This window comes from Gopherus flavomarginatus, chromosome 1 (genome assembly GCF_025201925.1).
Source record: "Gopherus flavomarginatus isolate rGopFla2 chromosome 1, rGopFla2.mat.asm, whole genome shotgun sequence".
In the NCBI taxonomy this organism is placed as follows: Eukaryota; Metazoa; Chordata; order Testudines; family Testudinidae; genus Gopherus; species Gopherus flavomarginatus.
The window spans coordinates 127878827-127892730 of record NC_066617.1 but is presented as its reverse complement, the minus strand read 5'-3'; the positions used below and the strand labels follow the sequence as shown (position 1 = coordinate 127892730).

At 45.7% G+C, this 13904-nt stretch overlaps 1 protein-coding gene across 2 annotated transcripts in view; it reads right to left on the bottom strand.

The window, feature by feature from the left end:
- GYS2 (glycogen synthase 2) overlaps positions 1 to 13904 on the bottom strand; it is a 78090-nt gene that overhangs the window by 14727 nt on the left and 49459 nt on the right. For both annotated transcript variants that reach the window (XM_050968744.1, XM_050968753.1), the window contains 2 exons: positions 10652 to 10758; positions 40 to 99 (listed from right to left, as the gene is read on the bottom strand). In XM_050968744.1, the coding sequence (XP_050824701.1) occupies positions 40 to 99; positions 10652 to 10758 (167 nt within the window). The remainder of the gene's footprint in view (positions 1 to 39; positions 100 to 10651; positions 10759 to 13904) is intronic.

Below are 13904 nucleotides of genomic sequence, written 5' to 3'. Positions count from 1 at the left end.
TCCTCTGAAATATAAACACAAAGTGACCTACATACTCACTTCAGTAGTGCATCATAGAGTTTCTTTCCAAATTTTTCTTTCACACATTGTGCGGTGTCCCTGGTAAAGAAATATGAAACACGGGACATGTCAGGGGCAGGACCAGAACACACAGCATTTCTGCTGGTGCTCTAACTTATGTAGGGGGACGCAGGAGCAGGAGAGGCAGAAAGGGAGCTAAGGCCAATTCTCAGCCATACTGACTGTGATTTCAGCACAGTTAAGGATATGACCCACAGAGATTTTCCCAAGGCCAAAAATGAAGTCAGTGGTAAAACCAGGACTAGAAATTGGTAGTGATTATTTCCCAATCCCTTACTCTGACAAATAGACCTCGCTAATTCTCTGAAACAGAAAAACAGCACTGCAATGTCTTGGGTGGAAAAAGCAGTGAAATGGGACTCTTTTCAAGGTTGAGAGGTTTCAAATTTAACCTAACCTGTTGGGAAAAGAGAGAGAGAGAGAGAGAGAAGAAATAGGTTTGTTTTAAAATTCCCACCTGCAAGAGCTTTCAAAAACAAGAGATAGGACAAACTGTAGATAAGCTGCAAGCTGTTCCTCCTGATAAATTGGTTTGAAAACCAGATAACTTCTTGGCAAACCTAGGCCAAGTTGAAATCTCACAATAAAATCTGCACCAGACAATTTTTACATAGTTTAACATTTTGTTGTAGCCCTTTTGCACACCAGTAAAAAGCTCAAGTACAACTTGCACTTAGCATATCCAGCCACTAGATGGCATTTCACAGAACATAAAGCACAGCTAAAAAACACTGCACTCAAAAACCAGCAAATGTAGTGTAAAGTCATGAAGTACTTCTATGGGACTTTTCCTGCCTTTTTGCTTTAGAGCACCTTGAACCTTGGAAAAACTGGATTCCAGCTCCCAAACGTTGGTTGCCTCTTGGATTACAGTGGTTAGACTCTATATCCCACCAACACAAATCATAAAAAGCAAGGCAATAAGAAAGTAAGTCATTCACACCTCTTTGGATCCCCACTAAACAGCTCCCCTTGTCAGCCCCAACCACCTCCCTTCCACCTACATAGTTTCACCTTCACTCTGAACAAACAGCCATTACCTCAAAACTCCTTCTATCTTTAATGGTCCTGAGCAAGCTTTTCAAAGGTGTTCAGAGGAGCTGGGTGCACAGTTGCCCTTTTCTGCCTTTGGAAATTTCCCCCAGATGTTTGTGCACTCAGATACTTATGGTGTAGTGGTAGCTAACTGCAAAACCTTAACAGTGACCTCAGAAGCTTTAATGCAAAATAACTCCTCAAACATATTGTATGTGTGACAGACAGATGTGCTGATTGCAACTGGGCAAATTATTTTTTGGTAAATGGGAAATTAGCTGAAAAATGCATTTTTGGGTCACAATCTATTCATGAATTGGGATTGAATTCAGCAAATAGTTTCAGCTCAAAACAAAATTAGATTAAAAAAAGTTAAAACTGGTCAGTCATTTCAGAATTAAATGTTTTGATTTTTTATTTTGAAACATCATTTTGTTTAGGGAAATTAAGGTTTTTTTTTTTAACAAAGCTGAAAAACACCCCCAAATGACCCCCAACAAATTTAAAACAAGCAAAAAAATATCAGTTTAGATTAGAACAAAACTATTGTTTAATACAGATTTTGTTTAATTCTCTAAACTGAAAAATCAATGATTTACTCAGCTCTAGTGCTTATCTATTGATATAAAAGCATCTGCAGTCACTCAAAGTTGTGCGTTAAAAGCAAGTGTGCTGAGGTTGCAGTATGAAAAAGGAGCACTGAATTGTGTTACTGACAGTGTGGTAGGCACTATGAAGGTGGAAAGGAATACACAAGTCTTTCTCCTTAACTTATTTCCACGCTTTTAAAATTATAGGTGGATGGAGCATACCCTGCCACAATCTTAACTGGCAGTAAATGCAGTTTTTGTGGGCTATTAATATAGAATTAGGGTGTTTTGACAAATTACACTGTGCGTAGTTCTGTTTGTGCTTTGTACTGGTGTGTACAAGTTGGCACTTGCCTCTGCTGGTGATATTTATACCGGGTTGGCTACACCAGTGCAAACCTCCAACATATAGATTCTTAGATTCCATGGCCAGAAGATCATCTAGTCTGACCTGCTGTATAGCCCAGGCCATAGAACTTCCCCAAACTAATTCCTAGAGCAGATCTTTTAGAAACACATCTACTCTTGATTTAAAAATGGTCAGTGATGGAGAATCCACCGTGACAGTGGGTAAATAGTTCCAATGGTTAATTACTCTCACCATTAAAAAATGTACACCTTATTTCCAGTCAGAATTTGTCTAGCTTAACTCCCAGCCATTGGATTGTGTTATTTCTTTCTTTGCTAGACTGAAGAGTCCATTATTAAATATTTGTTCGTCATGTAGATACTTCTAGACCAAGGGTCAGCAACCTTTCAGAAGTGGTGTGCCGAGTCTTTATTTATTCACTCTAATTTAAGGTTTCGCATGCCAGTAATACATTTTAACGTTTTTAGAAGGTCTCTCTCTACAAGTCTATATATTATATAACTAAACTAGTATTGTATTGTAAAATAAACAAGGTTTTCAAAATGTTTAAGAAGCTTCATTTAAAATGTTGATCTTACATCACTGGCCTGCTCAGCCAGCTGCTGGTCTGGGGTTCTGTTCATCTAGGCCGGCAGTGGGCTGAGTGGGGCCTGCGGCCGGGACCCCAGCTGGGAAGGGTCTGGCAGCCAGAACCCCAGACCGGCAGCGGGCTGTGCGGGGCTAGCAGCCGGGACCTCAGACTGGCAGTGGGCTGAGCTGCTCAGCCTACTGCCGCTCAGGTGTTCCATCCGCTGGCTCCTGCCAGCCCGAATCCCGGCTGCTGGACCCATTCAGCCAGCTGCCAGTCTGGGGTCCCGGCCCTGCCCACATACAATGGGTACCTACCTTCTCCCTGGTTCTGGCCCATTCTCTTCCTCTCTCCGCACTGAGGTGAGGGTGGGAGTGGACCGAGCACAGGGCTGGGGGTGAAATGTCTGGCCAGGAGCTAGAATGAGGGAGGGGGCTCAGGGTTGGGGTGTGGGGGCACTTACCTGGGCAGCTCTCATTTGGTGTGAGGGGTGCAGGTGGGAATGTGAGTGGGGATGCAGGAGCTCCCGTTTGGTGCTCAGGGTGGGGATGGGGATGTGACAGGGTGCATGGGATGTGTGTGGGGCGGGGACTGGAGATGTGGGAGGTGCAAGAGTCAGGGCAGAGGGCTAGACACATGTGAGGGGGGTGCAGGTGTCAGGGTAAAGGGGCTGGGTATGTGTGGGGGTGCCAGTCAGGGTTGGGGTCATGCAGAGGGGTGAAGGAGTCAGCAGACAGCTAGGTAGTACAAGGCTCAGGGCAGGGGCCTGGGGGTGTGCGAGGGTGCAGGGCTCAGGGCAGAGGGTTAGGTGTGTGTGTGGGGGTCAGGGCTCAGGGCAGAGGGCTGGGTGACTGCCCCCCCCCAGAACCCCCAACCCCCCTCACTCCTTGTCCCGACTACCCCGTCCTGGGACCCCACCCCCATCTAAGCCTCCCTGCCCCTTGTCCCCTGACTGCCCCCTAGAACCCTACCCTCTACCTGTCCCCTGACTGCCCCAACCCTTATCCACACCCCCGCACCCAGACAGAACCCCCTGGACTCCCATGCCTATCTAACCGCTCCCCGCCCCTTGACAGGACCCCCAGAACTCTGGACTCATAAAACCCCACCCTGCTCCCTGCCTGCCCCAGCCCCTCTCCACACCCCTACCTCCTGATAGCCCCCCTGAACTCCCAACCTCCCCAGCTCCTTGTTCCTTGACCATCCCCTCCAGAGACCCCTCCTCCCTAACTGCCTCCCCAGGACCCTCCTTGCTCCCTGTCCCCTGACTGCCCTGACCCCTATCCACCCTACCACCCCCTAACAGACCCCAGGACTCACATGTCCAGTCCAACCCTCCCCCTTGCTCCCTGACTGCCCCCTCCAGAGACCCCCACCCCTAACCACCCCCCCATCCAACCCACTCTGCTCCCTGCCCCCTGACTGCCCCCACCCATTATCCAACCCCCTCGGACCCGGACCCCTTACCTGCTGGGTTCCCACTGATCCGGAGGTTCCTGCTGATCCAGAGCCCCGCAGTCGCATGCACAGCGCTCTGAGGGGCGGGGCTGCGTATGGCAGTGGGGCTCCGGATGACCGGGGAGCGTCTTTTCCTCCCCAGGGAGCCAAATGCTGCCTTGCAGGAGCGTGCAGCCCCGACCCCCAGAGCGCTGTACAAGGCGGCAGAGCTCCAGGGGAAGGCGGGGGAGGGGCCGGCGACTTGCTGCGCTCGGCCCAGCGCTCCAGCCCTGGAGTGCGGACCCTGCAGCTTGCAGCATCAGCAAGATTTTTAATGGCACACTGGAGTCCCGGCAGGCCCCAGCGTGCCATTAAAAATTGGCTCACGTGCCATCTTTGGCACGCGTGCCATCGGTTGCCGACCCCTATTCCAGACTGTAATCATGTCACCCCTGAACCTTCTCTTAACCAACATGGATGTGCTGCACCAGCTTTAAACCAGCAGAAGCTGTACTGATGCAAGCCTTGCATTACAGCGATATAATGTGTCTGCAGTGAGGATTTGCGTCAGTGTAGCTACATCAGTACAAATATCCTCAGTACAGACAGGCTTGGTGTCAGACTGTCAATGCTTGCTGCGAGGTATGTTTCTCTGCAATGCAGTAAATATGTAAATGTATGTTGTTTGTGACCATTCAGAATTATATCATCTTTAGAACACAGAGTTGAAGTTTGGTTGTTGGATTTAGCGTGGAGGTCAGCAACTTTTCAGAAGTGGTGTGCCAACTCTCCATTCATTCACCCTAATTTAAGGTTTCGTGTGCCAGTCATACATTTTCATATTTTTAGAAGGTCTCTTTCTATAAGTCTATATTATATAACTAAACTATTGTTGTATGTAAAGTAAATAAGGCTTTTAAAATGTTTAAGAAGCTTCATTTAAAATTAAATTAAAATGCAGAGCCCCCCGGACCGGTGGCCAGGACCTGGGCAGTGTGAGTGCCACTGAAAATCAGCTCACATGCCACCTTCAGCATGCGTTCCATAGGTTGCCTACCCCTGATTTGGCGTATGGGTGCTGGGTGGTGTTGGTGGTCTGTGCTATACAGGAGGTCAGACTAGAGGACCTGGGGGGCCCTTCTGGCCTTAAGCTCTATGACTCTGAAGTTACAACCTAGTGTTCCTGGTCAACATTTTGCTGAGAGTTGAAATGATATGTTTTCTCTACTTCTTTCATTTTTACTATCACTCATTGTTACTAATGTTTATTTTTCATGTCTAAATTAAATCTTCTTAAGAATGAACACTATTCAACATGTAAATATGGAATGGGGCTATGGGGTGTATGTGGAAGAGTGGGGAGGGCATCAAGCCAGGGAGGCTGCAGGGGCATTGGGGCCAAGGGTGTAGGAAGGGAATCTGTGCTCATCTAAACAGCAGGGGTCAGAGATTCAGCAGAGAACTCCACTGACCAGCACTGCTCTCCAGCCCCCAATGCCAACATCTATACCTTCACATATTTTCTCCCTTCATGTCCATTCTAACCCTCATCCAGGCCCCACCCCCACATTCCCAGGAAGGTCTTGATCCTCCCCCATAAGAGTCCCTGTTAGTCTGCTCACCTCTGGTCCATCAAACTGGAGTGACCTTCCAGCAAGCCACACAGGGTTAACCAGAAATGGCAGTTCTGCTCCTGAGTCAACTCAATCTGTATGACCCCACTTCTCTGACCCTCTTTCAAAAGCATCCCAACCCTCAGCTGTTCTGAGAATGCATGCGAGTGAGAGACATTTGGGAGTCATTGAGAATGCATTCCCTTAGCTAGAGGAAAGAAAAAGAGTAAGTCTGGCAGAAAACATTGCAAAAGGGGCGCTTGAGCAGTTTTTCTTTTACAAAAGTTAGTAAATAAAAAAAAAATTGCATGGAAATTTCAGTGGCTTCCTGCAGGGTTATTGTACTAAATTTGGAGACTGAATTAAATCAGTGTGTGAAAGAGAGGGGTTTTAATTATCATTTAAGTGTCACTCTCAATGCATCCTTGACTGTGGAGTTTCTTTTGCTTCCTCCCTATCAGTGGGCAGAGCCAAGTCTGATGGCCGCTTTTAATGTTTGGAAGAGTCTAGATGTGACGTTTGTTATTTACTCCATCTGTAAAATGAGCTGAACCCCACTGAACATTGCAGAACGCTGGATTCTGATCTGAATTTTGCAGCCTGGGGCCATTTCTAATGAATATTTGAGGTGAACTGGGAGAAAACCAAGGGAACTGCGTGTGGAAAGTTAAATAAGGCTCCAGCTGGATTCATGCCACAAGCTACCTCTGAAACCCATTCAGATAGGATAGGCTGCTTATTTCACAGCACAGGAAGATGGGGCTTTATATCTCAGATCAGCCAACTTCTATCCCCTGATTACTGCCAGCCTCTTTTGGCATTTAATCTCCATGGCATCCGTGATATCAGCTAGTGTTACAAGGTAATGCTGATGGCAGGTCCTTTTATCCAGCAGCTTAAGATGATGATTACTACAGTACTGCATATGGTTGCTCAAAGGCTGTTCACAGCTTGAGTACCTGCGAGCAGTGCAGGTACAATGCATGCTGTATGGTTTTAACTTGCTGAGCTGAGGTAGATGGGATCAATTTATCCTGAGTTGCACTGGAAAATCAGTGACCACATACTGTAGCTACAACAGGCTCTTCCGTTCACCCTAGCCAAGCCCCAGTGATTTCCCTTTGTATGTTTCTCTTTATTTAAACTTTCCTTTTTATTTTTTCTGAGAAACACAAGAGAGATCAAAATGCTTATTGGAAATGTGGCTGCTTCTCACGGTGCACAAAGTGTCCTACGTCTGACCTTGAGAGAAATCCTGGCCTCACTGAAGTCAATTGCCAAACTCACACTGACTTCAAGGAGGCCAGGTTTCACTCCTCTGGAGTGTTTCTAGTCATAGGACTGAAGCTTTGCGCAAGCAGTTCTTATGAAAAACTACAGGCACAGCTCCCAGTATGTTTCATGTATTCTTTTAAAAGGGAATAGCCTTCCACTGAATAAAGCATGGTGTCTCTGAGGCAACTGTTTTTTAGAGGGATGACTGGAGAGAATGTGTCTTGGATGCCCTTGATAAAGGTATGCCTATGTGAAAACTGTGGCAGAGGAACAAATTTGATCCGATTTCTCTCTTTCATATATGGCCAGGAGCAGCAGATTTGTATAATTTTTGGTGGGGCCCAGAACAGGTCCAAGTCCTGTGTCCCCCTGCACCTAAGGCTCTGGGATGGAGTTTGGGTGCTGAGTGCAGGCTCTGGGCTGGGGCAGGGGGTTGGGGTGCAGGAAAGGGTGCAGGCTCTGGGAGGGAGTTTGGGTGCTGGGTGTGGGCTCTAGGCTGGGAAAGGGGTTGGGATGCAGGAGAGGATTTGGGGTGCTAGGTGTGGGCTCTGGGAGGGAGTTTGGGTGCTGGGTATGGGCTCTGGGCTGGGACATGGGGTTGGGGTGTGGGAGGGAGTTTGAGTGTGGACTCTGGGAAGAGGCTTGGGTGTGAGATGGTGGACTGGGCTAGGGATGAGGAGTTTGGAGTGCAGCAGGCTGCCCCAGGGCTGGGGCAGGGGGCCATAGGAGACTCCTCCACCCAGCCCTCTCTCCTCCAGCAGCAGTAAGTTGTGGGAGAGGGGAAGGGGGAGGTCCCTCCCCAGCACAACACTCACCCAAGCCCCCTGCAGACTCCTGTTCAGGAGATCCAGCCAGGATAAGCCCCCCACTTGGTGTCACCTGCTGGGGGGAGGTCTTGCCATGTGCCTCCTCCCCTCCTCCCTCCACAGGCGCAGCAGCTATCTCAGTCTGCCCCCAGCCCCACTCCCTTGTAGCTGGCTGCAGCAGCGGCTGGTGTGGGAGTGCAGTGCAGAGCTGCAGGGAGCAGCCGCCCACTGCCCAGGGCAGGCAGGGACGCTCGGGGGAGGCATGCAGGGGTAGTAGATGGGGCCGGGGGAGAGACCCGGACCCAAACACTGATGAAACAGGGGCCCCTGGGCCTTGAATTTGCTGGACCCCAGGCACCACAGGCCCATATATCTTGCCACTCCTGTACATGGCAACTACTAGATCAGTTCAGTGATCCCAAGGATACTACTTCTGTTACTATTGTACACTTCAAGTATGAACCATTCAAGGATCTCAAAATAATTTACTAATATTAATGAACTGAGCCACCAAGCAGCCCTTTGAGGCATTTAACAATACTAGTACCCATTTCTTATATAGTGTGTTTCACCCATAGATTCATAGACTCTAGAACTGGAAGGGACAGCAAGAGGTCATTGAGTCCAGTCCCCTGCCCTCATGGCAGGACCAAATACTGTCTAGACCATCCCTGATTAGACATTTATCTAACCTACTCTTAAATATCTCCAGAGATGGAGATTCCACAACCTCCCTAGGCAATTTATTCCAGTGTTTAACCACCCTGACAGTTAGGAACTTTTTCCTAATGTCCATCCTAAATCTCCCTTGCTGCAGTTTAAGCCCATTGCTTCTTGTTCTAGCATTAGAGGCTAAGGTGAACAAGTTTTCTCCCTCCTCTTGACGACACCCTTTTAGATACCTGAAAACCGCTATCATGTCCCTTCTCAGTCTTCTCTTTTCCAAACGAAACAAACCCAATTCTATCAGCCTTCCTTCATAGGTCATGTTCTCAAGACCTTTAATCATTCTTGTTGCTCTTCTCTGGACCCTCTCCAATTTCTCCACATCTTTCTTGAAATGCAGTGCCCAGAACTGGACACAATACTCCAGTTGAGGCCTCACCAGCGCAGAGTAGAGCGAAAGAATGAATTCTCGTGTCTTGCTCACAACACACCTGTTAATGCATCCCAGAATCACATTTGCTTTTTTTGCAACAGCATCACACTATTGACTCATATTTAGCTTGTGGTCCACTATAACCCCTAGATCCCTTTCTGCCGTACTCCTTCCTAGACAGTCTCTTCCCATTCTGTATGTGTGAAACTGATTGTTCCTTCCTAAGTGGAGCACTTTGCATTTGTCTTTATTAAACTTCATCCAGTTTACCTCAGACCATTTCTCCAATTTGTCCAGATCATTTTGAATTATGACCCTGTCCTCCAAAGCAGTTGCAATCCCTCTCAGTTTGGTATAATCTGCAAACTTAATAAGCGTACTTTCTATGCCAATATCTAAGTCATTGATGAAGATATTGAACAGAGCAGGTCCCAAAACAGACCCCTGTGGAACCCCATTTGTTATACCTTTCCAGCAGGATTGGGAACCATTAATAACTACTCAGATATTACTCAGATATACTAGATATCAGAGTACTTTAGAAAGGTGGGAAGTATCACCATTCTACAAATGGGGAAATTGAGTCAGAGAGATTAAATGTCCAATGACTCAGAAACAAGAACAGAACCCAGGTTTTATGGCTCTTTGTCCCTTAATCCTAAAACCAGCTCTCTCAAATGTGCAGGTGAGGTTCATTGGTTTAGCTACTTGTGAGAAATCCACTTTAATTGTTTATTTCCCTTATCAAATAACAACTAGTATATGAATGTGTTCAGTGAAACAGGTTTTGCATTCTTTGAGCCCAGTTCAATCTTGATATGACTCCACTGGTTTCACTGATGAATTTGGCCCTATGGGTTGAGAGGACTTGTCTGCATAAAACTACATAGCAAAGTCCATCTTTTCTCACCTGGAATAAAGGCGAAATTAAGGAGTTATTAGATTGAGTGGCTGGAGATTGAAGGCTAATTTTAGTGGGATGCCCCACCAGATACATGGTAGAGCGGCTTTAGTTTTTGAGCAGAGAATTTATTAATTGGGAAAACAGAGGAACTTAACTTTATATTAAAAATATTAGACTTCTAATTGTGTGTTTGAAATTTGGGGTAGGGCCATAGCTCGGTGCAGGCTCTTAAGAAATAAATAATATCTGCTGTAGCATTATCCTGCATGAGTGGCCAATTCATGCTCTACATTTCATAATAAAATAACAGGAGTAATTAACTCCTTTTCCCTCAGTGACAGTTGTACTAGCAAAGTCCTGAAGAAGAAAGCTTGCCTTCTACTCTGAAGGGTAAGCTACCCAAGATCTATGTATTGTGCTCATTTCACTCATGCAGTTAGCATTAAGAGTCTTGCTGGAAATCAAAGGCAGGATGTGGTCCAAAGTGAGTATCAGAATCAGACACAAGACCCAGGGCTTGATTCTCCACTGTCAAAACCTTGTGCTGTCACTTATACCCGTGTCAAGTGAGTGCAAAATGTGAACCTTCCAATCGGAATGCTAGTGTTTAACATTCCCTTTTACATGGAGTATAAATGGTGACAAGGGCAAAGCTATTGAGAATCAGGTTCCTTGTTAATAAACTAGAAAAAGGATGGGGAAATACTTGCCCTGATTTATTATCCTTATCTCCCTCTTCCCCACAAATGGACTCCGATTACTTATTATCTTGTATTTAGCCAGAGGAAAAGTAATGAGCCTTATTCTCCACCAAACCCATTCACTTATACCTTCAATTCACCATTCAAGAGCAGTAATGAGGATGGTGATTACCATAGTTGCTTTCGTACCGCTTGGCCTTTCAGTGTTTCCACATTGAAATTGTTAGTCTTTGCTGGCATGATGAAGAACACGATGACTGTAACATCACTTCTGTGAACCTAAACAGAGGGAAGATGGAGGGAAAGCTTGCAATGTTAACAAGAAATCATTATGCAGAAACTGACAGAGATTCCAGACAATACAGAAACCTTGTCCACACTGGGAATTAGCCATAGCAGATGGTCAGCAGAACCCATCACAATTTAACTAGTTGTTCAAGAAGGCCCTGATCCTTCAATGAGGTCTGGGGAGGTGGACCCTGCCTTCAGTGGGGCTCCATGCAAGTGAAGGAGAGTACTCAAACATCGCTCATTGCAGGACTGGAGCTAAAAGGGGTTACCAGGAAAGTCAAATACATTACTGAAGATCTACACTGTTATTTTTACTCTTCAACGAGGATTTCAAAAGATGTAGCTATAAAGCCAAAGTGCAAAGATAAAAACCACACACAGTATTTCAAACTGTAATATTAAGTTACTGTGAGAACAGCTAAGATGATTTAAACTGAAAAAATTGTTTAAAAATCAAATGCAGTTTTTACCATGTGTCCCATTTCTTTGCACATTGCATTTCAGTCAGCTCCATGGGTGTATCCCCAGCAGGCATGCAGCTAGCATAATTTTCTCCTACAGCTCTCCAGCACTTGTTGCAGCCAGCAGAAACTGCCATGGAAAATCTGGGCCTTTGTTTACAGTTGTTTTTTCTTGCTGGTTCTTTCTCCTGCCTTAGCACAATGATGTTTTTGCTTGCTTGTTTGCTTTTGGCGGGGGGAAGGCAGGGAAGAATATGCAAAGCTCCAGGGAAATATTTACATAGAATAGAAACCCATTTTTTAAATTTTAATTTATAAAGCATCTCTATTAATATTAGGAGCTGTAAAAGCATTTCATTTAATTGCAGCACAACTACATTATGAGCCTAACATATTCGACAGGTCCCTTTATGGAGTTACTGGCACTCTAGAAAATTTTGAAAGATGTTTAGAAAGAATATGTATTAGAAAAGGACATGAACCAAAACCTGGGATGCTCGCATCTTGGACATCAGGGAAGTTTGGTTCTGTATCCTGAAGACATAGTTGACAGATGTACATCCCTTGCCACTAGAATGGGCCAGAGTGGTTTCTCTTGGTGTAGATGAGGAGGGTTTGTTCCACTATCCCAATCCATTAGCCACTTTAGAGAAGAGCTAGGTTACGGCAGATTTGAGCAGCCATTTTGGGACCACTCCATGGCTGAAAATTGCTGGGGCACTGCACTACCAGCTTTTTCCCTCTGACCCCCAGAATCCTTCCTATCTACCTGTGTACCAGAGGAATTGGGGCTGGCAGGTGGTATAAAACAAGCCGGCTTTACGCCAGATATAGTTTCTCCCATGGGAGTGGGGGAGGGAATGCCTTATCAGCCCTCTTCAGGGCAGATACAAGGTCCCTTTGTGCCATGACCTTAGCTGTTAGCAAGGATCTGTCCCAATGTATTATCTTCAACATTTCAACCAAGCTTTCAAACCATCACCAAAATGGTTCTGTAAAATATTTAAAAATATTTTCATCAGATGCCACATATATGTAGAGATCAGACAAGCTACTGGACATCCATTTGAGAAGCATATGAAGGGAAACGTTCCTAGATTCACAAATAGCACAGATAGCTTGCTGCTTCCAATTGGATTACTCTCAGCAATAATTGCAGACCGGATGTTCTCCATGATTCTTGTCAGCAACACTTTTTGTTAATGTCATCATTAACTAGATACAGTAATAGAATGGTGCAATGCATCTCTTAAGCAATTCTTTCTCCTCTCCATTATGCAAGACATTAGCTGTAAACAGCATTAGTAAACCTTAGCTGAGTGAATGCTGCTAAAACATGGCTAATGTTATATCGCATTTAACCACCACTATAGTGTGACCTGTTGTGTTGGTGAACAGATCAAGTACTTCCTTTCAGTCCACTGATTTCAATGGTATAGGAACATAGGACTGGAAGGGACCTCCTGGGTCTCTGAGTCCAGCCCCAGCTATCACAGGAAACCCTCCCCGCCATATGTTAATGGATGATGGCAGTAGAGCAACTGTAGTGGAAAAGATTCTTCTGTGATCCCATGACTCTAGAAGCTCAGGCTTTAAGAAAAATATCAAATATCATGAGACTCATGATAAAGTTCTGAGAGTTGGCAACACTGCAGTGGAGTAAGATCACAAGCATGCCTTCCAATATTTCTCTATTGTTCCAAGGAACAAAAATGAAAATCTGGTGGATACTAAGGGCTAATCACTGAATTGCTACTAAATACACTGTATACAGAACTCAGGGCAGCACTGCAGGGCACAGAAGCTGCAGGGGATGGAGTGAAGCAGGCAGGAGCACTCTACAGTAGCTCTACACCCCCATGAAGTCACTGTTGGGTGACAGAGATGTTTGTTAGTCTGTCTTTTTGTCTCACAAAAGGAATCAGTTTAAAAGTCAATTAGGTCTCCTGTTTTTGCCGGTCTGCTACATCCAGGGTTTGTTATTCGGGAAATTTCTTTAGTATCTAGATTGTAGAGTCCTGGAGATGTGGAAATTTCTGCTTTAGCTGATGGTGGAGACCACATTTTCCTGCTGTAGCTGGGGTGAATATGCAAAGGCATTTCATAGTGTGGAGATTCTTTCGTGTGATCTACACACTTGGGTGAACGTCACACTGATAGAATTAAGAGTGTGTGTGTACACGCACGTGCACATTTAAACTATTGGCAGCCACACTACTGTCTGCAAAATAATACATTTGATTTCTATGTGCCCTTGCCCAATAGACTCTGAATCAGATACTTGAAGCTAAGTCCTACTTCAAAAATAGCGATAGAGCATCTGCACCAATTACTATAAAAAAACTTCTAGGGCCTCAGTCTCTGCTACACTAAGGTCACTTCATGCCACTCTGACAGTGTAGAGGGTCCTCAAAACCCTCCTGAGAATATCCCCTGGGCAGGGTGCCTCCTCAACTAGTTAGTGATGGCATAAAGGATCTATGCTGGCCTTGCTCCCATTCACTGGTGTAGGAGGCATACTGAGGGCAGGTCAAGATAGCAAGGAGGTATAGCCAGAGCACACTGCACTATTGCTGTTCCTTGAGTCCCAAGGCCATGGGAAGTAGCGTTTAATTTACAGCACCACTGAGGCTGATCTGACATTAGACTGAGCTAAGCAGAACTCTGACTGCC